This window comes from Halichoeres trimaculatus, unplaced genomic scaffold (assembly GCF_033239565.1).
Source record: "Halichoeres trimaculatus isolate MK-OKI-2021-1 unplaced genomic scaffold, fHalTri1.1 fHalTri1_scaffold_16, whole genome shotgun sequence".
Classification (NCBI taxonomy): Eukaryota; Metazoa; Chordata; class Actinopteri; order Labriformes; family Labridae; genus Halichoeres; species Halichoeres trimaculatus.
The window spans coordinates 1,178,388-1,205,519 of record NW_027437194.1 but is presented as its reverse complement, the minus strand read 5'-3'; the positions used below and the strand labels follow the sequence as shown (position 1 = coordinate 1,205,519).

Below are 27,132 nucleotides of genomic sequence, written 5' to 3'. Positions count from 1 at the left end.
GTATTAAGTATTTTCTATTCCTATTCTATAAAATTTGCTCAATAATTAAATTAAAAACTAGGATAAAAAATAAAAAATAATAATAAAAAAATAAAAATAATTTTAAAAATATATAAAAAATAAAGTTTTTTCTATTCCTATTCTATAAAATTTGCTCAATAATTAAATTAAAAACTAGGATAAAAAAATAGAAATATATATATACATAAAAAATAAAGTTTTTTCCATTCTATTCTTTAAAATTTGCTCAATAATTTAATTTAAAACTGGGATAAAAATAAATAAATTAATTAATATATAAAAATACATTTATTAAAAAAATAAAGTATTTTCTATTCCTATTTTTACAAAATTTGCTCAATAATTAAATAAAAAACTAGGATGATGTAAAATGTATGCAAGAACAAGCCTTAAAAAAAAGAAACCCAACATCCAAAAGTAAATAAATACTATTTATTGAAAATATTGCATGTAGTCAATCTTGAAACAAAGACTTGTTTTCCTGTATTAACAACACAAACTGAGGTCGACCACTCAGACTGCAGCCCTCATCGTAGTTGGAATGAAAAATCAAGTCTCCATCCAGTTTCTCTCAGAGGTCTGATGAATTAGCACAAAATCACCTCCGACGCTGATAGAGAAGAAGGCCGGTAGCATTTATTTGAGCATGCATACTGTAAAGATTCATAAAAGCACAGCTTCCTGTTTAAAAAGTCCATCGTGCTCAGCTGAGCCGCACGATTACAACGAAGAAATCAAACTAAAACAGAAATAAAACATGTGAAACAGACGCAACTGTACTGTGCTGCGCTGACTTTTCCCACACTGACATGATCTTGGTCCGATGAGCTGTATGCAGGGACACCAGTGGTGAAAGTAAGACAGGTGAAAGCAGATGGAGCACGGCGGGGTATGGAAGCCCAAAGCTGACAATTTGATAAAAAAAAACTAGCCTTGTCACTTTGAGATTAGACGCAGTAAACAAAAACACCCCATCAAACAAATCATGGGGTCATTTTTTGAGACATGAACTAAAGCAAATTTATTTTTTTACTTTTTTTTTTTCTTTTAAGAAAGGTCTTTGTTTGAGATCCCCTGTGTCTCTTCTATTCGTCATTATTTTAGGATCATAACTCATTATTATTTAACTCTAAGCTACAAAATACAACATTCATGATCTGGAGATGCTACCTCAAGAAACTTGTTAATTTGATTTTAAATTCTTAATTCCCCAAAACAAACTCCTTTTTTGAGATCAGCAAACCCAGATTTTTTTTCTATAAGTTATTTTTGATTAATCCTGAGATAATAATAGATTACTTTAAGATATCATCTCAATATCTTCACGAAAAAAAAATCAAAAAATATTAATACCATCTCTAAAATCAAAGAGACTCATTTTTGTTTTGGCGTAATAACTCTTGAGGATTGTTGTACTCATTTTCTTTAAAGAATTAATCCATAATCGAAGTATAAACACTTTATTTCCTGATAATAACTGACTTTGAAGAAGCTTTTCAAAATAAAAGTCATGTTTTTATGCTAGTTCATTGTGTTAACAAACCTGAATATTTTTAGGACATATTTTTGAGCAGAGTTTCTTGTAAAACTGATTTCACGTATCTGTTTTTTCCTCTATTTGGCAGAAATAAGCGACGAAGACTAAAAAAGGAGAAAGAAAATAGTCAAAGCGAGCATTAATACTGCTTCAGATGTTAGAAAGAAGTAGTAATTTTTTATTTTGCCTTATTTCAGGGTGAGTCTCAAAGTGCATGCATGCGCAGAGAGAAAGCTTTAAACACGACGCTGTAGTGCATGAATTTCAAAGCGTGATAAAAAAGCTGCTGTTTCTGAAATGATTGTTAAAGACTGCACAGTTTGAGGCCGAGCATGCTGCTGTTTATGCCGTTCATCCTTCGTTTATTGTCTGAAATGTTGTTTACTCTGAAAGTGACTTCAGTTATTTGATCGTCGTAACACGAGAGAAGAGAAATGCCCTGAAAGACGTCAGCTTTTCCTGTTTTCATTCATTAAAAACTGGTTTGATTCCCTTTGACTACACGTGTAAAAGAAACGCTTGCATTGGGCTGGAGTTACTTTCACCACTGAGTGCGGCTGATACCATGGCTTGTGTTTGAGTTCCTCCAAAGTAAAATAAAAAACATGAATGGCACAGAGAAGAGTTTAAACCAGACTTCTGTAAATCTCTGAGCTCCTCGTCGTTCCATTAACCGGTCAAACTGAGTCCCTGTGAAATGAGCTCGACCTCTGACGCGTCCCGTTGAAGGCTCCTCCTCCTCCTCCGAGCTCCTTCGTCCGGTCAGACTCCCAGTTTGTTGGCTTGCGTCAGCACCACCTTCAGGACGGGCATGAACGCCGACGTCTCGCTGAAGTTGCTGCTGCTGACGATGTGTGTGTGGATGTTGAGGCCCTCGGCGTAGGATCTGGACTCGATGCTGCGGGCGATGTTGTGGAGTCCTCCCACGATGGCAGGAGAGAGCTGGAGAGGAGGAAACGGCAGAGATCAGAAACCTGACGTGTTTGAAAACCTAAACCTAAACGCGAGGATGCACACGTCTCGTGTTTGTCACAGTGAAAGGAGGAAATCACCGTTTGCTCTCGGAGTTTGTCGTAGAGCGCTTCCAGGCGTTTGGTGGCGTCGTCCAGCTTCCTCTTGGTTTGCTGTGAGGAGACAAAAAGCACAAGAACGGGTCTAATGACGAGTGTTTTTTTACAGAAAAGAGATTAATCTGATTTATATCCTAGCCGTTTGACTCACAGGATCTGTGGCTACAGCCAAACACTTCTGGATGAGACCCTCAAACGTGGTCTTCAGGACCAGGTGCTCATCGGGGATCGGCTTCTTCAGGATCTTCTCAGCGGGGATCGACTTCAGAGGCTGAGAGAGTTAAACACAGAGCCAAGAAAAGTTTTTCATTATTCTTCATTCCTCTGGTGTTCTGCTCTGTGTCATATCAAACAGGAAGTGCAGCTACCTGGATGAAATCTCCAGTCGGCGCTCCAGGTGCTCCCTCCATGCTGGTTTTGGGCATCGCGGGGTTCATGGTTGGAGGCGCGAGCGGCTGCTGCTGCATGCCAGAGTAAGGAACCTGGGCTCCCTGAGGACCCCCCTGGACCATGGCCTGAGGGGGTCCAGGAGGAGGAGGCTGGGCCTGAGGGTCTGCACCCAGAGGAGTCATGATGGGAGCGGTGATGGGAGCAGGAGGCGTGAAATTCTGAGGAGCGAGCTGAGACGGAGGAAAGTGTTAATTCATGAAGGTCAGTTCAGATACAGAATCAAAGGTTGAATACGAGGTATGGTCTCTTATTCCCAGAGTGCTTTGTAACCTTCAGACTTTAAGAGTTTTAATTAAATTGATGGATTAAATTCAACCAAATTCTTAATGAAAGATAAAAAACTGAACATAAAAGCATCATAAAGTCAGAAAAATGAACCTAAACAATAACATAACTTCAATAATGAGCGTAAAGTAAACTGTCTTTGTTTAAAAAGTAACAGAGATGGAGATTCAATCTCTTATAAACGACATTAACCCAACTGTTCAAATGTTTTATCAACATTTTTGTAAAGTTTTCTACATTTTTTACATTTAACTGATTTCTTTCCTTTAAAAATCATCAGAAGTTTTTAATATCTTTTTGTTATTTTTGTTAACCGTCTGTTTTTCTTATTTTGTGTAATCCTATCGTGACCGTTTTTTACCTGCTGCTCCTTTAAAGGTGAAATATTGTACTTTTAAAAAAACCTAAAAGTCAACTGATTTAGAACACTGATGTCCCCAAATCATGTATGTGGTGTTGTTCCCCCCAAAGAAAAGTTTGATCCCCTTCAGGAAGTAACCTGCAGCCTAACTGTACATTCACATCAGAAGCGGTCTGAGCGTCAGCGGCGTCCAGCTGCCATTCGTTTTCTATGATCGCCAGTGTTTGAGGCAGCGGCAATCACGAGCGGCGTTTTGCGAGGGGCGTGTTGCGAGCGCCGCGTTGCGAGCGCCGCGTTGCGAGCGGCGCGTTGCGAGCGCCGCGTTGCGAGCGCCGCGTTGTGAGTGGCACATTGTAAGCGCCACGTTGCGAGTGGCGCGTTGCGAGCGCCGCGTTGCGAGCGCCGCGTTGTGAGTGGCACATTGTAAGTCCCGCATTGTGAGTGGCGCATTGTAAGCGCCACGTTGCGAGTGGCGCGTTGCATGCCGTGCGTTGCGTGTGGTGCTTTGCGAGTGGTGTGCCGCGCGTTGCGTGCTGCGCGTTGCGTGCCGCGCGTTGCGTGCCGCGCGTTGCGTGCCGCGTGTTGCGAGCGGTGCGTTGCGAGCGGTGCGTTGCGACGCGTTGCGAGTGGCGCATTGTGAGTGGCGCGTTGCGAGTTGCGGGTTGCACGTTGCGGGTTGCATGTTGCGGGTTGCGTGCGTAATGGAGCGGCATGTTGCGAGCAGAGCGAGCGATGAGCTGAAGTTGGGAGAAGCTCAACTTTATGCAAATGAGCAGCAGCGCGAATAAGGCATCAGCCAATAACAGGTAGATCTGCAGTACTGGTAAGTGTTCCATTTTCATGGTAACTTAACTACAAACAAACAAACTGCCAGGCATTGAAGCATTCCGGAATGCTTCAATGTGTGCAATGACATCATTTCAGAATGACATCACTTTAGGCAGTTTTTTCAGAACAGCTTGAGCAGAGATTTTCAGAAAGGAGGAGCTGGCAGAGGGGTGTGTGTGGATTTATTTTTTATATCAGGCGGTGTTGTAGACACGTCAGTGACACATATTTCTGTCAGTGAACCATATTAAAGCCAATTTAGCGGAATATGTCTCCTTTAAAGACTCACTGAGCTGCCTTTTTTTGTAGCGTAACAGTAAATAAAAGATCTTTTCTTCCCCAAACTGTAAAATTTCTGATTCTTAGTCAAATTTCAGAGCAACTAAGTTTTTAAGCTCATTAAGCTCATGATGTTTCAGACTTCTTGTGTGAAGGTTTTTATGAGTGATTTTCAGAGCCGTACCTTCTTCTTGGATGCTCTGCTCAGAGCTGGAGGGTCGTTCCAGCCGTTCTGAGGTCCTGAAAATAAAAACGAAAAATAAACTAATTGACACTTGCCTGGTTCAAAGTACGAGTGAAGTCTGAATAAACCTTTTTGATTGGTCACAGTCTGTGGTTGCTCAAACTTTTAACTACAAACAGAGCAGTTTCAACTTCCACATAACTCTCCGAATCAAACAACAAACACATTTGGGCTAAAATGTAAAAGAAACTCTTTAAGAGCCTCTTAATGAATCATTGATTTCACTACAGGGGATTAACTTTATCAAACTGAGGGCATTAACTATGGAGTAGTGAGGGTGCCAAATTACAAAAATAAATCTATAAAGGACGAAAATAAATAAATGAATTAATAAAAAAATTATAAAAAAATCTATAAAAGAATAAATAAATTAATAAAAAAATATATAACAATCTATAAAAGAATAAATAAATAAAAAAAAAATATATAACAATCTATAAAGGAATAATTACAAAAATAAATCAATAAATAAATTATATAAGAATCTATAAAAGAATAAATAAATTAATAAAAAATATATAAGAATCTATAAAAGAATTAAAAAATGAAAGGAAAAATGAATGAATAAATAAATAATATAATAATCTATAAAAGAATTATTTATAAAATGAATCAATAAATAAATTATATAAGAATCTATAAAAGAATTAAAAAATGAATTTATATATAAATTATATTAGAATACATAAAAGAAAAGGCTAATAAAAGTATTTTTTTTCTTTCTTTCTTATTCATTTACTTATTTATTTATTTATTAAGCACTTTTCTATTTATCTATTCATTTTTTCATCTATTCGTTTTTATTTGCCTTGTCTTTTGTGGATTCTTATAATTCATTTATTAATTAATTTTTTATTTATTCTTTCATAGATTCTTATATAAATTATTTATTTATTTATTTATAGATTCTTGTATAAATTGTTTAATTATTTAATTATTCTTTTATAGATTTTTTTTTGTTATTTGGCACTCTCACTACTCCATAATTAGCAATCATAATTAAAGCTGCAAGCAGCGTTAGACGGGTCCTCGGGCTCCTGCCGGTTTTCCCTCCAATGTGTCCAACAAAATGAGACGAACATTTTGCCGTTTGTTTCATCCCTCTACGACATTCCTAGCCCCAGTTAGGGCTGTTTTGGTGTGTGTAGGCTGGAAGTGAGCCTTATGGATCTGAGAGAATATTATGGGATGTCAGGGAGTCAGTTGATACCATGGCAACGTATCCTCTGCTGTGCTGAATGACATCACCTGCTGCATGCTTGGAGTTCTAATTAGCGTGACACCAGTGTGACTAGAGGCTGGAGGGAGTTTTTATCAGCCATCTAATGTAAACAAATCCTCACAGAGTCCACAATTTTACCCCAATCTGTGTCAAAAATATCATACTTGATAGTAGAGCTTGTGAGGAATCCATTTTTGGCATTTTTAAAGCTGTACGAGTTTTACTTTTTTGTCTAGAAGCACAAATGCGTCACAAAAACGCTGTAAAAGCGCTGGAAAAGTGCTAGAAATGGATTTTTTACTTTAGAGAAATGGCCAAACTACTTGTCCTGTAGGTCACAATGTTGGCTTAATCTGTGTAAAAATATCATGTTGTTGTAGGGAATTTTGTCAGGAATCCAACCATGTCATTTTTAAAGCTCTATGACTTTTAGTTTTTTGTCTAGAGGCCCAAATGCGGCACTAGTAGAATGTGTGTTTTGACCTGAAATCTTTTCTCCTCATCTGCTAACATGGAGAAATCCTAAATCGGCCAAAAGCGGTCGGCGACTTTGAGGGCTCACCATTCAAAAACCGGGCCCGAAATAACAACTTCCTTCACAACTTTTGGAGAGCAGGGTCTAGTCTGTCATGTGATGGTAGTCTCAAACCTGTACCATTTTTGGTTTCAGAGGAGAAAATTTTTGCAGAAAGGGTTAAAAAAAAAATTTTTTAATTTTGTGAGGCAAATAGCCGGCTTCCTGTTGGAGATAGGTCCAGGGTAGCAGCGTATGATTTTTGCGTCTCGATGACACGAGCATTTTGGTGTTGGTTTCATCTCTCTACGACATTCCTAGCCCGAGCTAGGGCTCTTAGCGTGTGCCTAGGTGGCGCTATTGAGCTTATTATGGGATGTAGGGGGTCATGTTTGATTTCAAATTGCAATTTCACGCGATCCTGATGTGTGTGCCAATTTTGGTGAGTTTTTGAGCATGTTTAGGGGGTCAAATTAGCGTTCATTGACGGGGCGGAATAATAAGAAAAAATTAAAGCTGCAAGCAGCGTTAGACGGGTCCTCGGGCTCCTGCCGGTTTTCCCTCCAATGTGTCCAACAAAATGAGACGAACATTTTGGCGTTTGTTTCATCTCTCTACGACATTCCGAGCCCCTGTTAGGGCGGTTTTGCTGTGCATAGGTGGAAGTGAGCCTTGTGGCTCTGAGAGAATATTATGGGATGTCAGGGAGTCAGTTGATACCATGGCAACGTATCCTCTGCTAAGCTGAGTGACATCACCAGCTGGATGCTTGGAATTCTAATTAGCGTGACACTAGTGTGATCAGAGTGAAGAGGTGGAGTTTATCAGCCATCTAATGTAAAGAAATCCTCACAGAGTCAACAATTTTACCCCAATCTGTGTCAAAAATATCATGTTGATAGGAATTTTTGTCAGGAATCCATTTTTTGCATTTTTAAAGCTGTACGAGTTTTACTTTTTTCTCTAGAAGCACAAATGCGTCACAAGACAGATGGAAGAGTGCTGGAAATGGATTTTTTATTTATTAGAAACGTCCAAACTACTTGTCCTGTAGGTCACAATGTTGGCTTAATCTGTGTAAAAATATCATATGGTTGTAGACAATTTTGTCAGGAATCCAACCATGTAATTTTTAAAGCTCTATGACTTTTAGTTTTTTGTCTAGAGGCCCAAATGCGACACTAGTAGAAGTACTAGTAGTGAGTGTTTTGACCTGAAATCTGTTCTCCTCATCTGCTAACATGGAGAAATCCTAAATTGGCCAAAAGCGGTCGGTGACTTTGAGGGCTCGCCATTCGAAAACCGGGCCCGAAACAACAACTTCCTTCACAACTTTTGTAGAGCAGGGTCTGGTCTGTCATGTGATGGTAGTCTCAAACCTGTACCATTTTTGGTTTCAGAGGAGAAAATTTTTGCAGAAAGGGTTAAAAAAAATTTTTTTTTATTTTGTGAGGCAAATAGCCGGCTTCCTGTTAGAGATAGGTCCAGGGTAGCAGTGTATGATTTTTGCGTCTCGATGACACGAGCGTTTTGGTGTTGGTTTCATCTCTCTACGACATTCCTAGCCCGAGCTAGGGCCCTTAGCGTGTGCCTAGGTGGCGCTATTGAGCTTATTATGGGATGTCGGGGGTCATGTTTGGTATCATTACGCAATTTTTCGCAATTGTGAGGTGCGTGCCAATTTTGGTGAGTTTTTGAGTATGTTAAGCAGGTCTAATTTGCGTTTTCGGAGCCTGTGGAATAATAAGAAAAAAGAAACGGACGGAATACAATAGTGCCCTCGGCCTTCGGCCGAGGGCACCTTCTAGCCCTTGCTAGAAGGTGCCCTGGCTCAGGCCGAGGACCCTAATTAAAGCTGCAAGCAGCATTAGACGGGTCCTCGGGCTCCTGCCGGTTTTCCCTCCAATGTGTCCATCAAAATAAGACGAACATTTCGGCGTTGGTTTCATCTCTCTACGACATTCCAAGCCCCAGTTAGGGCTGTTTTGGTGTGCATAGGGTGAAAGTGAGCCTAATGGCCTTGAGAGAATATTATTGGATGTCTGGGAGTCAGTTGATACCATGGCAACGTATCCTCTGCTGTGCTGAATGACATCACCTGCTGCATGCTTGGAATTCTAATTAGCGTGACAGAACCCCAAACAGAGTGGAGACTGAGAGTTTATCAGGCATGTAATGTAAAGAAGTCCTCACAGAGTCCACAATTTTATCCCACTCTGTGTCAAAAATATCATATTTGATAGAAGAGCTTGTCAGGAATCCATTTTTGGCATTTTTAAAGCTGTACGAGTTATACTTTTTTGTCTAGAAGCCCAAATGCGTCACAAAAATGCTGTAAAAGCGCTGGAAAAGTGCTGAAAATGGATTTTTTACTTTAGAGAAATGGCTGAACTACTTGTCCTGTAGGCCACAATGTTGGCTTAATGTGTGTAAAAATATCATGTTGTTGTAGGGAATTTTGTCAGGAATCCAACCATGTCATTTTTAAAGCTCTTTGACTTTTAGTTTTTTGTCTAGAGGCCCAAATGCGGCACTAGTAGAATGTGTGTTTTGACCTGAAATCGGTTCTCCTCATCTGCTAACATGGAGAAATCCAAAAACGGCCAAAAGCGGTAGGCGACTTTGGGGGCTCGCCATTCGAAAACCGGGCCCGAAATAACAACTTCCTGAACAACTTTTGTAGAGCAGGGTCTAATCTGTCATGTGATGGTATTGTCAAGCATGTACCATTTTTGGTTTCAGATGGTATAATTTTTGCAGAAAGAGTTAAAAAATTTTTTTTTTAATTTTGTGAGGCAAATAGCCGGCTTCCTGTTGGAGATAGGTCCAGGGTAGCAGCGTACGATTTTTGCGTCTCGATGACACGAGCGTTTTGGTGTTGGTTTCATCTCTCTACGACATTCCTAGCCCGAGCTAGGGCTCTTAGCGTGTGCCTAGGTGGCGCTATTGAGCATATTATGGGATGTCAGGGGATAATTTTTTCATTTTATCAAATTTTCGGACTTACACTATGTGCGTGCCAATTTTGGTGAGTTTTTGAGCATGTTTAGGGGGTCAAATTTGAGGACACGCGTAGGAGGGAACAATAATAAGAAAGAAACGCAGCAGGAACAATAGTGTCCTCCGCCTTCGGCGGAGGACACCTTCTAGCCCTGCTAGAAGGTGCCCTCTGCTCAGGCCGAGGACCCTAAAAAGAAACGGACGAAATACAATAGTGCCCTCGGCCTTCGGCCGAGGGCACCTTCTAGCTCTTGCTAGAAGGTGCCCTGGCTCAGGCCGAGGACCCTAAAAACATCAGAATAATCTCCATCGCAGCAAAGGAGAAACAAAAACGAAGCAGCTGATTTTATTTATCGTTTCAGCTAATCATCAGTGAATTTCAGGAAATGGAAAAAAAGGAATTTTAAAATGAATAAATGAAGAAAAGAGGATGAATTTGAATAAATATTGAGTTTGATTATGTATGATTATTTATTCCAGCAGTGTGTGGAGAGTGAGGTGATTTAGACTTTAGCTTTAGGGAAAACCTGAGGCTGGTAAAATCTTCAAACACAGACTGAAAGAGTTTAAATAAGGAGTCAATCAGTGATCAGAGCCATGCAGACCTGTTCTCCGAGAAGCCGGGACCGGATCAGGGTCCGGTTGTGTACCTGAGACTCCGCACGGTGGAGGAGGAGGCATGTACGACACAGGAGATCCTGGCCCACCATGCTGGAAAGACGCTCCGCACGGTGCAGGAGCAGGAAAAGAGGAGGAGGAGGAGGAGGAGGGTGCAGCGTTTGGAAAGAAAGGAGGGTGTGACGGAGGAGAGGAGGACAGGCACTGGCTGCTGTAAGGCTGGCCCGGATAGAGAGGAGGAGCGGACTGAGAGGGGACGGGCTGCTGGGTGTACTGAGACAGGAAGCCCGGAGGCTCCGCATGAGGAGGAGGAGGAGGAGGAGCAGAGGAAGAGGAGGAGTACTGCAGAGGGTGATAGATAGGAGCCCCCCCAGCTCCAGGAGGGTACTGGCTGACCTGGGGGTACCCTGGGTTTCACACAGGATACAAACAAGACGCTGTTAGTCAGAGCAGAGAGATACGTGCTAACATGCTAACATGCTAATGGTTGAGATTTAAATGTTATCAAACAGAAAAGTCTCATTTCAGTTAGTTTGGTCGTCAAACATTTGAAAGAAATGTTTGACATCGTTATAAATGTATGAAAAGATGGACGACACGTCAGCTCCTCAAAAGTGAGGCTCTCTTCATTCACAGACGATGGTTTAAAGGGAGAAAAGTTGTAAAAAAAGTTGTAAATATGTGAAAAACTCACGTTGGTACTGATGGGAGAGCATGTACGCAGGAGTGGAGGAGGGAGGAGGAGCAGCAGAGGCAGGAGGAGGCATCCCGTACATGGGGTTAGGAGGCTCCACCTGCAGGGAGAACAAACATAAACATAAAGTCAGAATGAAAGAGGAAAACTTTAACAAACCAAATGTTGCACTTTTTGAAAGAGAAGATAAAGGATGCAGAATTCTGCTTTTGTGTCCTCAAATTCTGTCAATAAACCTCAGATTGTGACTTTATTTGTCAGATTTTTAACACAGATGCAAAATACAAATGGAAATAACGATGTGGGAGGAGTGAAAGCATCACAGGTGAGGATGTAAGGAGAAACACCAGGAGGAGCGATGAGCAGCAGCAGGTGAGAGGAGTTCGCTCAGACAAACCAGAGGTTCAGGGAAAAGTTCAGGGAGTCAGGTGTTGATTGATGGAGTTAAAGTTTCGTTAAAGTTTCGTTAAAGGTTTGTTAAAGGTTCGTTAAAGGTTCGTTAAAGGTTTGTTAAAGGTTCGTTAAAGGTTCGTTAAAGGTCGGCCTGTGTGAAAAACCTCATGGTTGGTGAGTGTCGGGGTCAGGTGGTAGGATGGGCGTCAGTTTATACCTGTTGCTCTGCCTGAAGAGGAGGAGGAGGGACATTGGGGAGGGCTGTGGGAGTTTGGTTACTCCAGGAGGTGACAGTGGAGGCAGCCCTCACCTGAAGCACAGAGACACACACACACACACACACACACACACACACACACACACACACACACACACGGCACATACCAGTGACGGCCGCAGGATGAAGAGGGAGGAGGGGGGAGGAAGGAGAGGAGGGGGAGGTCACCAAATACCAAAACACCAACAACAAGAGCCAGGGTTCAAATGATGAAACACCAACATCCCACAGTTTACACCCAGGGTCTGCAACCTGCTGCTTTTTATAGCTTTAAAAAATGTTACTGAAATAAAGAGTTTATATTTTTCTTCCAGAGGGTATTGATGATTAAAGACACTGACACTAAATAAAATCCTGTGTTAACATTTAGTTGAACTAAATCTTCATCCCATCTGTCAATAAAGCCTGCCACCGCTCTACTTCACCTCCAACAACATCAACAGCCCACCAACTTTCCATGCACCTGTGGCTAACCTCAAGTTTAACAGCCCTGGGAAGATAACTACATCTACACACATTAATCAACTTTTTTTTTATTTTCTTTTTTTGCATTTTTTTTACTTAAATTTTTTAATTAACCTCAATAAGAAATTGAAATCTTTGCAAATGCAGTAAATTTATTTTCTAATTTTCAAAGAAATATATTTTTGCAATTTTTTTCAAATTTGAGGTTTCTTTTAATTTCAAAATTGATTTTTTTTAAAGGTCTAAAAAATTTGCAACTTTTTGAAGTTTAAAAGTTCTTTGAAAAATTTGCAAATTTAACTAAATCTATTATTTATTTAATTTTAAAGAAGCACAATTTTTTTTTCAACATTTTTGAAAATTTATTTTTTTGAATTTTTTGCAACTTTTTGGAACTTCAAAATTGTTAGAATTTTTTTTGCAAATTTAGTTAATTTCGAAAGTCTGAAAATTTTGCAACTTTTGGAATTTTAAAAGTTCTTTGAAAAATTTGCAAATTTTACTATATCTTTTCTTTTTTTAATTTCTAAAAAGCACATTTTTTACAAGTTTGTGAATTTAAAAAAAAATTTTTTTGCTACTTTTTGAACTTTCAAAATTATTTGATTTTTTTCTGCAAATTTACTAAATTTCAAGTCTGAAAATTTTGCAACTTTTTGAATATAAGCAAGGTTTAAAAAAAAAAATCGCAAGTTTTACTAAATCAATTATTTCTTTAATTTTCAAAAAGCAAATTTTTACAAAATCTTTTATTAAAATTTTTTTTTTTTTTTTAATACTTTCTGAGCTTTCAAAATTGATTACAGAATTTCCTAAATTGATTTTTTTTGCCAATTTAATTTAATTAAAAAACTAAGAGATCACATGTACAATTACATAAATAAAAAAAATCTCTTTCAGATAATTATTCTCTTGATTTTATCATGTATAGAATTTCATAATCTTTATTGTCTTCATTGTGAAGATAAAGTAGATTTTGTGGCTCTGAAACGACTTTAATCCAGGTGAGCTGAGGAAAAACGGCTCCTATCAAAGTAAAGGCTGCAGACCCCTGGTTCAGAAACTCCCAGCAAACAGCCCCAACAGTCAGAGTAATAATAATAATAATAACAAAAAACAATACTTGATAAGAGCTTTAAGAGGGGAGTGTGTGATTTAAACCCCAGCTAAATGAAAACAGAATCAATGAAATGACTCAAACGAACAAACTGGGATGAAAACTCCACCAGAGGAGACTAAAGGGAGGCGGTTTTAATCTAGCTCAAAAGTTACTGATGGGAAATAAATCTTTTCTTATTCCTGAGTTTTTTATGAGCAGAAGAGTCAGATTAGTTAAAGTGGAGCTCTGTAAAACCTGGATCTTTGTGACGATAAGGAGGAGGTACGTACAGGCTGGTAGTACTGCTGCGGTGCAGGAGCGGAGGCAGGAGGAGCAGGTGTTGGTGCTGGAGCAGCCGCTGATGGCTGAGGCACCATGGGAGGCTGAGCTGGGATGAAAGGCTGCCGTGGCATGGCTGGACCGGGCTGGAAAGGTACGGGCTGCTGGGCCTGCCGGGTCTGCTGGGGCTGGACCCTCTGAGGCTGAGCTGGAGCCGCTGGAGCCGGCGCGGATGTGACTCCCAGAGCTCGACTGAGACGATCACGAAGCTGCTGAACGGCAACCTGAAAACCAAACCAAAACTGGATTTATCATCAAGTCTGAATCAGAAAACCAGATCCTGATCCTGCCCCCACAGCGCCCCCTGATGGAGAACATGCTCCAGAGTTTGTTCCTCACCTGGTTGGTGTTGTCGGGCAGGTAGGTGATGGCAGTGGACAGACTCCCCTGAGAGGCCAGCAGGTTGGCGTAGTGACTCATCTTCTCCGCCATCAGGATGCCGATGGCGGCAGCTCCAGATTGCTGCGTCAGCTCGACCGCACGCCGCAGCACCATCACCTTCTCCACCAGGTCCTGAGGGACGAAAACAGAGACTCAGGACGAGCTGCACTGAAACATTAAGACTTTAGAGACTAAAACCAGAGGAAACTGTCCCCGTGTGTCCAATCGGTCCCACACACCTGCAGGGAGAGGGGGCTGTGTCCGCTCTGCGCTCTGCTCCAACACAGCACCAGCTTCTCCACGTTCCCAGCGCAGATGTAGCACAGACAGGCCTGAGCCTGCAGCGCAGCGTCCTCAGCTGCCTCCAGCCTGTCTCCGAGGAGATCTGACGGGCAGAGGGGACAGGTTAACGAGGAGATCTGACGGACCTCAAACAGGACGGTGTAAAGGAGGATGTGGATGTTACCGCAGAGGGAGGAGAACTCCTCCGGCTTGGCGTAGGTCATGACGGCGGCCAGAGCTTCCTTCCAGTTGTGCAGGTCGCACGTCTTCAGGACGTCGTGCCAGTCCTTCATCACCACGGCGCTGATCAGCTGGAGGAAACACAGACTGAGCGACTCCTGTGACCCTCAGAGAAACAAACCCCCTGAAGCTGCTCTTACCTTGGTGATCTTGCTGTGCGTGTTGGAGAAGTACTTCTTCTGGGTTTTCTCCAGCAGCTCCGGCCCTCCGGCGATGGCGAGGATGATGCTGTCCGCCATCCGGTTATCGTGGAGGCAGAGCTCCACCGCCCCCTCGAAGTCTCCGGTCAGCAGAGCCTGAGTGATCAGCCCGTCCACGTCTGCAGAGAAACACACGTCAGGACGTTTCCGCGCCACGCGCTGACCTGAGACCTGCTGCGTCACGCCTGTGGGAGGAGCTTTACCCTGACTGATGCTCAGATTGACGCCTCCTTCGTGAGCTGGGGTCGGAGCGGGAGCCGGAGCAGGAACAGGAGACGGAGCCTCAATGGGCTCCTCCATCAGGACTGGATCTGCTGCAGGAGCTGGGACCTCCATGGGATCCTGGATGAGGACTGGTTCCTCAATGAGAACTGGGGCGGGGACCTCGATGGGCTCCTCAGTCAGATCTGGATCTGGATCTGCAGCTGGAGCTTCAGTCGGTTCCTCCAGAGGAGCTAAGACCTCAGCAGCATTAAGCTCCGCCTCCACAACAGCGTCCACTTCCTGAAACAGCAGAAAAACAGTAGACCCAAAGTTTCCTTCAAACTGATTGGCTGACGAGTTTTAACAGTGTGACGAGACAAACCTCCTCCAGGGGGATCTCCTCCTCCTCTGCTTCCTCCTCCAGGAGGACCTGCTCCATTTCTTGTCCCAGATCTCCCAGAGGAGCCTCTTCTGGTGCGGCTGCTGGCTCTTCAGGTTCTTCAGTCTTTAGAGGTTCTTCAGGTTCTTCAGGTTCTTCAGGTTCTGCAGGTTGTGGGTCAGGAGTGGAGTCCAGCTCCAGCGTGGCGGCAGGCTGGAGGTTTGCTGCAGCGATCATGTCGAACGCCGCTTCAGGAGTGTCGATGGGAGGCATGAAGCTGAGGTCAGGAGGCGGCAGGCAGACGGGAGGAGGAGCGTCCACCTGAAGGTTCAGAGGAGGTCAGACTTCAACGGGAACATTTTTCACAATATTTAAATTTTTTTGGCAAATATTTGAAATTCCTTTTTTTTTTTTTCCTTTTTGCAAATTTATGATTTTTTTTTTTTTAAGTTTGAAGAATTTTCGAACTTTTGAAAATTGTTAAAAATTTCATTTTCCAAAAATAAGGTTTTATTATTTTAAAAAAAAATCTTGCAAATATTTGAAATTATTTTTTTTTTTACTTTTTGCAAATTTATGATTTTTTTTTTTTAAGTTTGAAGAATTTTCGAACTTTTGAAAAATGTTTTAAATTTCATTTTCCAAAAAAAATAAAAAAAATGTTTTAATTTTAAACTTTAAGAAATATTTTGCAACTTATTGAAATTCTATAAATTTTGCAAAATTTTTAAATAATGTTAATTTATTTTTTTGTTTTAAAATATTTGCAAATTTATTAAAATTCAAAAAACTATAAATGTGCGATGTAAAACTCTATAAACACAAAGAAACTTCTTTTTTAGATCATTTTTCACTAGATTTTCACTGTGTTTTAGTTAAATACACTTTTTCGTCTTTATTGTGAAGATAAAGTAGATTTTATGGCTCTGAAATGACTTTAATCCAGGTGAGCTGAAGAAAAACGGCTCCTGTGAAAGTGAAGGTTGCAGACCCCTGATCTTGATGATAAGATAAAAGTCAACATCATGGGTCACAGTCAAAAGTTGAAAAATCAAAATTATGATTTAGACAAATAAAAAATGAGAGGAAAATCCAAAGTCATAAAATACAAGAAAATTCAGAATTAAAATGTTGTAGGTTTGACTTCTTCTCCCAGGACTTTGGCTTTAATGTCATAATTATAACTAACAGACAAACACTCTCATATTCATTTCATTTTAAAACTTTAAATCCCTGGGGATTAATTACTTTTCTGTTATTTTGATTTTTTTTCTTGACGTTCTGACCAGCTATCTGTTAATTTATCATTTTATCCCTTAATTATTGACTTTATTTTTATCTTTCATCCTAAAATTCAGACTTTGTGTCTCATAACTATAAAATATTCTCATTATGTTTATTTTCTATTTCACAGACAGATCTGTCACCAAATGAAAAAGACTCACTCTCTGATAATCAGGTCAAATTTAAACCTTAAATATTATATAAAATATATTATTAAATATTATATTAAATATTTAAGCTGATTTTTTTTTTTGCTTAATTTCACAAATTTTATCTGAGTTGAGTATGACTTTCTTTTAGTTCTGACTTTTTATCCCATAATTATAAATCTCTTATTTATAAATCACATTTTTTATCTCATAACTAGCCTAAAATGGTTTTTTTAATTTGATCATGAGTTTAATTCTTTAGGTAATTTGACAGAAATGGGCTTCCGTAGAAGTCAGAGGCTGGTTTAACCACACAGATATTATAAGATATATATACAGAGGGAAAATCATATGTGTATACTTGGGGGTGTAAATAAAAAAACTAACTTCTGCTTCAAAAATCAGCGCCTCAGAAAATTTAACTGTCCTTAAAAAAAACAGACAGACCTGTGGAGGGTCTGCAGGGATCTCTTCTGGTTCTGGTTCTGGTAAAATCTGCAGATAAAAAAACAAACATTATCTCAAAACCTGCAGAAAGATATTTGGAAAAACAAAAGTTTTAAACAATGAACAGGAGTAGATGTGTTGAACAGACTCACCTCCAGAGGGACGGCAGGTGTTTCCTCAGGTGCAGCTGAAATCTGAGAATGAAATACACAAAATTATCTCAAGAACGACTGAAACAGCTCAGAGGATTGAGCATCGTCTGCCTCCAAACACACACACAACACACACCTTTAACTGGACAACAAGGGTAAGAGTTTGTCTCACCTGTGGAGGATCTGCAGGTTTCTCCTCCAGCGCTGCTGAAATCTGGAAAGAGAATCTGATTATGACCAGATTTTAAAAAGAAAAACTCTGCAGACGTCAGGAAGTGTCTCACCTTCAAGGCGAGCTCCTCTTTGTTGTATCCCAGCAGCTCTAGGTATTTGCTGCGGATATCGCTTTCAAAATTAGCCTGAAAGATAAAAAAGACGTAAACATTATACGTTTATAGTCGTTTTAATTTGTCTGGGTGTTTCTGGGAGACATCTTACCTTCAGAAACGACCAAACCGTCCTCTCAAACTCATTCTCCGCCCCGTCGATCTTCCCCTGGCAGAAGTCGACGAAGCTGCCGGCGCTCAGCGTGGCCTGCAGCCGGTCGGAGCGCTGCAGGAAGTCCGTCTCCGTCACCACCTGGCTGACGTGGACCACGTGTGCGGTGGGCTGCTGGAGCTGCTGAGGACCCGGCTTTGAGTTCTCTAAAGACACCAGCTTACCGCCGAACTACGGAGGGAAGGACGAGTTCAGACTGTGGGAAAGATTAAAGATTACAGAGACACGAGGAGCGAAGGAGGAGGACTCACTGCAAACGACGCCCCCACAGGTCTGCGGATCCACTTCGGGGGTTTCTTCAGGGGCAGGACTGTGGCTGAGGGAGCTGTGGTTTGAGGAAGCTGCAGCGGGGGGAGAGTTTGTCCCGTCCCAAAAGGATCCATGTTCCCAAACGAGGTGCTGATCTGGAACAGAGACGCAGAGTGAGACGCTGAAGACGCTTGAGGTGAGACGGCAGCGGTGGTTTCTCCTCACCTGGTCGGCGTGTCGCTGGCTCTGCGCCTGGTTGCTTCCTCCCATGATGGAGTAAATGTCGATGTGTCCGTCGAATCCTGCAGCAGAGAGCACCGCCGGGTTCCTGGGACACCACAGGACATCGAAGCACCACTGGCTGCTGGTGGGCAGCTCGTACAGGATCTGAGGAGTCCGGCAGATTATTTACCCACAGCAGAGAAATTTCCCCTGATGTGTTCACGTCTTCAGACCACCTACCTCTCCTGTGTTTGGGTTCCAGCAGAGGATCCTGTTGTCCTTCCCGCAGCTCAGGAGCAGCTCAGGATCCGCCAGACTCCAGGCGATGGCCAGGATGCCCCTGATGGTCCCATATTATACAAAAATCACTTTATTAAGTCTTTTAGTGAAATTTGTGGGTCTTTGTCTTTCCTCCCAGCCCACAAAATGTGATATTTTGACCAATTTGAGCCATCACTGCTCTGTTTTGGGCTGTAAACAGCCACATAGCTCCATGCTCAAGCTTCCCATCTCAGAAGAAGACAGGCTAAGTGTCTAGAGTTCATTTATCAGGAAATGTTCCAGCTACACTCAGTAAAACTGAGCATGTGTGTGCTAGTCACTTCACGGCCGACTGCTTTTCCTCAGTGTCCCCCCTGTCTCTGTGTTAGCTTCAGGATGCTAACTTTAGCTGCAGTTAGCCTGTTGTTTAAGCCTGTAATGTTACGGTAAAGGAGCTTCTCTGTTTTCTTAACATTGTGCACTCGGAGCTCGTGGCGCCGCTCTCAGTGACGTGGAAGAGCGGGGCGGTATCAGCGGTGGCTCATTTACATATGAAGGCCACGCCCACTAAATCAGAGCGTTCTGAACAGAGGGGCTATGAGAGCCTGGAAACAATGCTGCTGTGCTTGATTTATTGGCTTTTTGGACCAAAACATGTTACTACCATTTCATGAAGACATCAATGATCCAGATTAAACTGCAGGAAAGGAGCAGGAGATGGGAGCTTTAAAACACAGCGCCCCCTACTGTGAACATGAAGTCACGTTTTGTCTGTGGTGCCGCCTCAAACTCTGATATCCCTCCATGAACCAGGAAGTCATTTTAACTCTTTCATATGAGTTCCAATCTGCTTCAAATTTCACACACACCATCAAGGTCCACCTTCCATCACATATATAAGCTCAAATCTCTGCTACTGCAACAGCGCCACCCTCTGGGAATGCATGGTACTGTCTTTCACACACATTCTCCAATCTGTTCCAAATTTTACAGTTGTTCTCGGTCACACTTTAGCCTTAAAATCATGTACATTTGGAGAACAGGAAAAGCGCCACCTATTGGTTAAGGCAGATCTTGCTGCACCTCCAGTGAATGCAACATACTTAAACTCTCTTTTAGACACAATTCATTAATAAAACCTGGGTTGGATCTCTAGTTTGGCCTTGTTTTTGATAGTTAAGTCAATAAAGATAAAGTCAAACACAGACGCAGAGAAAATCTTCCTCAAATCAATCCGTGCTTTTGCAGTTTTGGTATTTTCAGAAGTTTTTACGTTTCTGAGTCTGATGTCAAAAGTTTGTTTACCTTGTGTGGTTCTCTAAAATCTTCAGAGGAGAGGTAGCGAATCGTAAATCCCACATCTGGATGACCGGCATCCGATCGTCCTCTGAGGCCAAGACCATCTGAGTGGCCACTTCAGGGTTCCAGGCGAGTCCGGAGCAATGCATCTGAAATCAGACACAGACACAGATTTAGAGGCTGGACACAGCGGCCGGGGGGGGGGGGGGGGGCCTGAGACAGCTGGAGCATGTGACCTGACGTACTCTGTTGCTGTGGTCGCTGACTTTGATGATGAGGTCGTTTTTGCGGAGGTCCCACACCGAGGCGCGGCCGCTCGGGCTGGCCGAGGCGAGGATGTGCTGGACCTGTCGGTTCCACGCTACACAGCTGATGTCCTCCTGAGGCTTTAAGGCAGAACGAGACATGATTATTGTAATTTACAACACCTTAAGTTCTTATTCAAGACATTTATGAAGTTTACGATAACATCTGTAGCTCCTTAAGACCTAAAGTTTCTTCACTGAGCAGCTGAAAGTTGTTTCAGAAGGAGGATCTTTGTCGTACCTGAGACTTGGGACCTGGTGTCATCGGAGAGCCGAAGTTATTCAGGTCCCAGATGTAGATTTCAGACTCGTTCCCGCCTGAAGCGAACAGGTTTGTCTGCAGCAGGGAGAGAAAGAAAATAAGTCACTGCAGAAAAACGAAGCCGTGGCTTGATATGAGCCACATCCACCGCACAAGTCAAGAAAAACTTCAAGATATTAAGACACAAAAACGACACCTGATTAGACTTTTTGCGGTGTGGGGTAAACCGGTCTCACCTGGAACGGGTTGATGTCGAGTCCTCTCACAGGTCCCGTGTGCCGACTGCTCTCGGCGATGACCACGTCGCTCACTCCGGCCATGATCTTCGCCGGGTCGTACAGGATCACATTACCGTTCTCCCCTCCTGCGACGAGCACCCCCGATGGGTGGGCAGCAGAGTCCATCCCGTACGGACCCCAGACCAGTTTGTGGTATCTGTGGAGAGGAGGGAGCAGACGGGAACGTCACGCTTTAACGGACGCTTTGAAACGTAATTTCTGGGTCTGCACTGTGAGGGACAAACACCTGTGAGGGGAGGCGAAGCTGCCACATGACTTCATATCCAGACTGGGATCAGTCAGGTCCAGCTTGAAGAACTCCAAGGAGGCATTGGTGCTGAAGGAGGCGTCCAGCTGCTGAGCTGAAGTTCCTGCAGAGAGACGCAGGGAGGTTAACGATTAAAGCCAGACTCAATGAATCCTCTGATTTTTCTACAACCACGTAGGCGATCACAGCTGGCTTCATGGTCAGGACGCTTAGACCTGAATCCAACCGAATCATGTCTCACTCTTTAACTATGATAAATTCTGTTTTTAATATCAGTGAAGTTATTCTTTTTGTACTACAGAACAACAGAATGATGCTTTGACAGAAACATAAGAAACATCAGAAATTAAAGCTGCAAGCAGCGATAGAAGGGTCCTCGAGACTTTTGCCTGTTCGTCATGTTGTGCGTCTCAATGAGGCAAACGTTTTGCCGTTGGTTTCATCTCTCTAGGACATTCCTACTGGCTGCTATGGCCGTTTTAATGCCTAGTTAGAAGTGAGAGCATGTTATGGGATGTCGGAGAGTCAGTTGATACCATGGTAACGTATCCTCTGTCATGCTGAGTGACATCATCAGCTGCACGGAACTCCTAATAAGTGTGAGATGGAAATCAAGGAGAGTGGGGAGGGACATCTTATGAGAATTTTTTTGGAAAAAGTCCTCACAGAGTCTACAATTTTACCCAAACCTGTGTAAAAATTTCATAGTTTTGTAGAAAATTTTGTCAGGAATCCATTTTTGGCATTTTTAAATCTGAAAGAGTTTTACTTTTTTCTCTAGAGGTCCAAATGCGTAAGAAATCCTGGCCCGGAGTGCTGAAAATGGAGGATTTATTTTAGAAAAGAGTCCAAACTACTTGTCCTAAAGGCCAGAATGATGACTTCATCTGTGTAAAAATATGATATTTTTGTAGGAAATTTTGTCAGGAATCCAACCATGTAATTTATAAAGCTGTACGACTTTTACTTTATGTGTCTAGAGGCCCAAATGCGGCAGCAGGGGGGTGCGTGCGTGGAGCTGAAAAGTGTTCTCCCATCTGTGAGCATGGAGAAAGCTGAAAGCAGTCGGCGACTTTGAGTGCTCGCCATTCATAAACCGGGCCTGAAATAACAACTTCCTGATCAACTTTTGTAGAGCAGGGTCTAGTCTGTCATGTGAGTGAATTTCAAGCCGCAGCTACTTGTGGTTTTGGACGAGATAATTTTTGCAGAAAGGGTAAAAAAGTGGCAAAATCTTATTTTGAAAGGCAAATTGCCGGCTTCCTGTTGGAGAAAGGTCAGGGGTATCAGTGTATGATTTTTGCGTCTCAATGAGATGAACATTTTGGTGTTGGTTTCATCTTTCTACAACATACCTAGCCCCAGCTAAAGCCGTTTCAGTGTGTTTTTGAGAGGTTTTTTTGGTGCTACAGAGCATATTTTGGGATGTTGGAGGTCATGTTCGGTATTCTATCGAATTTTTCCGCGAGGTGCAGATTTTGGTGGGTTTTTGAGCATGTTTAGGGGGTCAAATTAGCGTTCATTGACGGTGTGGAACAATAATAAGAAAGAAACGGATGAAACCCGATAGTGCCCTCTGCCTGCAGCTCAAGAAAAAGCTCAAATCTGGAGTTTTAACAGTTTGGACACGTCAGATTATAAAATCTTTCTCCTCTGTGTCTGTAAGCTACACATAGATTCCTGGTCGTCTTTAAGTGCTCTGAAGGATTTCTCTAACCTGTTGGAGCAGCTCTCTGTCTCCTCAGCCGTCACATGATGTCTGACATGTTTGCTCAGCGTACAGAGGAACAAACCAGCCAGACCAAATCAGGCATGTCTTTTATCCTCTGACATAAAACGTTAAGATTTGATCTTCGTTTTCTTCTTGGTTGTTTGTTCTGTCGACCTCCTGAGTCGCTCCCTTTCGCTGTCAAAGCACTTTACAAGAATCTGTTTTTACGGTAAATAAATATGAATCAACTTACTTTTATAACTTCTTCTGCAAGGAGTAGTTTCTTTCTCTTTTTTTGTTTGATTTTTTTCTGTTTGCTTCATTTCTACAGAAACAACAACAAACTCTTCACAGTCTGTGTTCATCTACGATTCCTTCATTCAGGTTTTTCCATCATGTGTTCAACATTTTATGGGGAAAAGGGATCAGATAAAACAAGATTTATTTTTCTTTCTGCTCTTTTTCATTCGTTTGAGATTTTTTATTTTTAGATTGTACACATATTTTTACAAAAACATTATTATTATATCCTTAAATTAACCAGATAAAAGCCTAATTGAGATTTGAAATCTCTTTTTCAAGGGGGACCTGGCATGGCAGCTGCAAACATGAATGAAATAAAGACAAACTGAACTAAACCAAACAGATTATCAAAGGAAAACACGTCAGAATTGGCTTTAAACCCAAATTAAGCAGGAAATATATTTTGCTGTGGGTTTAAAAAACAGTAAAATCATGAAAATTTAGTGGAATAATAAAAGTATTGGTTTTAAGTTGTTGCAATTTAAACCTCTGACGTGTTTTCTCGTTTTGTTTTCATCCCTGATACAGATGTGTGTGCATACTGCATTCGTGTAGCCTCACATTCATCCTGATCTGTTTCCAACATGACTCACAGAGTCCAGGCACCAAATCCACTGAGCAGACCAAATCATACCTCTCCATCTCTCCGTCTCTCATAGCGCTGCTTGCTTGATGACTCATTACTCTAAGTGGCTGCAGCATTTGACCAAAATGAAAAGACGCCCTGTCAAACATGGACCAGCTGATTTACGCTCGCTGCGTGCTCTCTCTCACCTGTGGCCAGGTAGATGGGGTGGTGCTGTGCTGGACTCCAGCTCTGGATGGCTGTGCGGTTGATCTCCTTGAGTTTCATCCTGGAAAAAACAGAAGTTTCACGTGCAGAGTTAGACGTGCAGTAATTACCTCTGAGTGATCACAATCGTTTTTTTTAGTTTGTGCTCATGTGGCGTTTGCAGGAAATAATAGTGTGGGTATTTTTGGCTTTGACAGTGGGAAGGTTCACAATCCTCTCCTGCTCATCAATAGACTGATTGTTATTGATAGATGGAGCTGTGTACAGTGTGTGTTAGAGAGTGTGTGGCCTGATGTATCAAAACTACCGTCCACCAAACAGCTCTTAAAGCATTTTAACACACAACAATGAGGGATTTTTTTCCCAAACAGCTTTTGTCGTTATAAAAATTCTACAGTGAGTATGGATTGAAGGAAAAATCACAAATTTTCATTTTTTTTCACATGCATGGATGAAAAGTTGTCGAACAGCTCTGCTTTTGTGTTCTTCACCCATTCAGAGGAGCCGTGCTGTCATCCTTTATCTTTTATTGTTTTTATTTTACAGATGTTTTCTTTTACCTGGTGGTGGTTCTTAGCTTTTATATATTTCTATATTTTTTCTCACTTTTCTCTTTTTTTTTTTTTTCTACCTTTTCTCATTTATTTCTTTTTACTGTTTATTTTATTATTTATATACATAGGTTGGCTTACAGTATGGTAATCAATTAAAACTGGAGAGGGGGTGAAATTAATAAGTTTAACTTCTTTCCACTCCTTTTTGTACATGTAAAAGACAATGAATTAGGGATTTAACCTTTTTTTATTATTTATTTTCTTAAGCTGTTTTTCTCTGTAATGTTATTCTTCTACATTTTCAAAATAAGCTTTCATTAATTAATTCATTCATTCATTATGATTACTATTATATTTATTATTATTACTTTTTATTATTTTAAAGGCTGGCAGAGTAGTTGAGGACAACCATTTTCATAAACTAGAGACATTTTTTTCCTCTTGTTTTCATGAGTTGCAGCTTACATTCACACCAAAAATAATGTTAAAGCACTTTTTTTCACATTTATATGAAGACAAGTTTCTGTTTTTATGACAGAAGTGAAGCAAAGTATCCAAACAACACAAAATATTACAACCAGGGTGTTGTTGGCCTGGTGGTTTAAGTGGATCGCGTATACGTATAGATTCCAGCTTTGAATATTTGCTGCATGTCTTCACAAAGTTTCTAACTGCTCCCAATGTTTTACATCTCTTTAGTTGTTTGACAAATAAAGCCTCAAAAATTACTTTAAATAAGAGGAAACACAACCATTCTGAGGGCTCAGGTGGTCTGGTGTCTGTGTGAGAGCTGCAGGATTCACTAAGGACTAAAGACTCACCTGTGCACTGAAGCATTAGCGCAGTTATTTCTAAGTCTCCTATTAGCTTAACGACCTTTTGTTGTTGTCATTTCTGAGTTTTAAGTCCTCTTTTAAAGATTTTCTTGTTTTCCTTTGTTATATTTGTGAGAAGCTCTCTGGTTTGCCTTGTGGCTGACGTTTACAATGTAGAAAAACTGGCCTTGCTTTGTCGCTCACAGAGCTGTAACAGGTTGGTCTGGCAATCAGTTCAGGCTTTTTGCAGTTATATGTTTTTATGCAATCTGGTCCACTTAATTCCCCCTCTAAAGTCCCCATAATAAAAACTAATTTCCAAATTTTGAGCGATAGTTTAACTTATTATTTAACACTTTAACAGGGCTCTGTTGTGGGAATACCGTGCAAACAGTTTGCATGCTTTTTTTCTTATTATTATTATCTGCTTTTGTGTGCAAACAATCAGATAATAAAGCCTTTATTGGTCCCATTCAATCATTTTTTGGCATTTTAAAGTGGCTACAGGCTTAAAGTTGGTATTACAATAGTTAAATCAGTTTTTTTAAAGCTTGATTTGAATCCACAAGTTACTGTTACAAGTAATACAGAGATTATAACGTTTTACTCCTACTTTTGTGCAGCACATTTCTCTAAATCTGCAAAATCAATACAGGTTTTTATGAAGTTACACACACTTCCTATGATACTAATAAAAAGCTTTTGGAGGCGACTTTTAAATCTTTGTTGTCTTGTGATTTAAAGGTTGGCACAAACAAACAAAAAGTACAACCCAGGTTAGCAGCATGCTAACAGCTGATGGGCCATTTACAGTAAAAGCCCCACAGAGTAATGCAGATAACAAGCCTCTGTTATTGGGGAAATTAGAGTAAAACACACATTAAAGCTGCGGTTTAATGAGCTTTTCCTGTGTGTTGACTTAGGAACAGTACAGCATGTCCCAAAGCTACAGGAGGACGTTACGTTGTGTAGCTGCCTGCCTGCTAGCTGCAGAATAAAACAGAAGACAGTTACTCACAGAGATCTTATTCCTCCTCTAAAGCTGCTTACCTTCTCTTCTCCTCTTCACATGAACGCACACATACACAGGCTGACAAACACAAACACTAACGGCCTCCTCTTCTCTAACTTCCCCTTCTGCTCCTTCTTGAAGAATAGCGGCTGTAAAAGCAGAAGAAGAGGCTACCGGGTCCCGGTTACGGACTCAAGGCAGATTTCCACGTCCCCACTGGTCTCCATCAACGTGGCACTAACAACAATCCACTCCTCCCACGAAGAAGAACAACAGCTTCCGGGGACGTCGCGAGGCGAAGTGCTAACTAGGCTAAAATGCTAATTATGCTAATACGAAGTAACACATCGAAAACAATTAACTTTAATGCTTTAATAATAAGAAAGACCAACATATTTATAATTTAATTTATTTTATTTTATTTAAATTAACATGATAAAAGTTAACTCAGTATTTAACTGGTAATTATTCACTCACAAAAATGAGCATCTGTAAACACTGGTTAATACACGGCAAAATCTGTTTAATACAGTTTATTAAGTGAAATATCTGTTTAATTTCAGTAAACTAGTACAATACTCTATTTAAAACAATTCACTAAACTCACCTTTTCTTGCTACTTAATGTCAAAAGTTTTAATATAAGTACTTACTGATTATTTTAGTACTAACTGCTCACTTAATTGCTTATTTTATTGTGTATCGATCACTTATTTTATTACCCCATAACATCTAATTTTACAACTGCTGTTTTTTGTGTACAGCAGTGGTGAAACAAAACTTCCCCCCTGTGATTAATGAAGTATTTCTGATTCTGAATTAAATAATGTCTTTGATATCATAGTAACATTTTCTTTATTCGTTAACATTATTTACAATAAAAACTACT

The 27,132-nt window shown here is 41.1% G+C and overlaps 1 protein-coding gene across 4 annotated transcripts; it reads right to left on the bottom strand.

Annotated features, from left to right (window-relative positions):
* Positions 1 to 470: 470 nt before the first annotated feature.
* On the bottom strand, positions 471 to 26,509 carry sec31a (SEC31 homolog A, COPII coat complex component). 4 transcript variants are annotated; one of them, XM_074690150.1, is made up of 30 exons: positions 26,283 to 26,509; positions 23,845 to 23,924; positions 21,036 to 21,159; positions 20,747 to 20,945; positions 20,490 to 20,585; positions 20,189 to 20,329; positions 19,950 to 20,092; positions 18,624 to 18,723; positions 18,387 to 18,548; positions 18,164 to 18,316; positions 17,853 to 18,083; positions 17,699 to 17,773; positions 17,587 to 17,628; positions 17,415 to 17,456; positions 17,263 to 17,310; positions 15,386 to 15,703; positions 15,003 to 15,303; positions 14,740 to 14,918; positions 14,544 to 14,670; positions 14,317 to 14,462; positions 14,036 to 14,209; positions 13,648 to 13,920; positions 11,734 to 11,826; positions 11,124 to 11,223; positions 10,417 to 10,836; positions 5,016 to 5,071; positions 2,997 to 3,248; positions 2,780 to 2,899; positions 2,611 to 2,682; positions 471 to 2,500 (listed from the first exon to the last, which is right to left on the bottom strand). In XM_074690150.1, the coding sequence occupies exons 2-30, from the start codon at positions 23,921 to 23,923 to the stop codon at positions 2,321 to 2,323; spliced, it is 4,446 nt and encodes a 1,481-aa protein (XP_074546251.1). In that variant the 5' UTR covers position 23,924; positions 26,283 to 26,509; the 3' UTR covers positions 471 to 2,320. The 4 variants fall into 4 exon arrangements, with proteins under 4 accessions (XP_074546251.1, XP_074546252.1, XP_074546254.1 ...); XM_074690151.1 differs by having other exon boundaries at positions 10,462 to 10,836; XM_074690153.1 differs by lacking the exon at positions 10,417 to 10,836.
* Between the last annotated feature and the right edge of the window lie 623 nt (positions 26,510 to 27,132).

What these genes read in the sequence shown, in the direction of transcription:
- sec31a (XM_074690150.1), bottom strand. Translation starts at nt 23,923, where the DNA reads ATGAAACTCAAGGAGATCAACCGCACAGCCATCCAGAGCTGGAGTCCA. An exon ending in TCGACATCAACCCGTTCCAG is followed by an intron (nt 20,586 to 20,746) that starts GTGAGACCGGTT and finishes TCCCTGCTGCAG; the next exon opens with ACAAACCTGTTCGCTTCAGG. An exon ending in AAGAGGAGCTCGCCTTGAAG is followed by an intron (nt 17,629 to 17,698) that starts GTGAGACACTTC and finishes TTCTCTTTCCAG; the next exon opens with ATTTCAGCAGCGCTGGAGGA.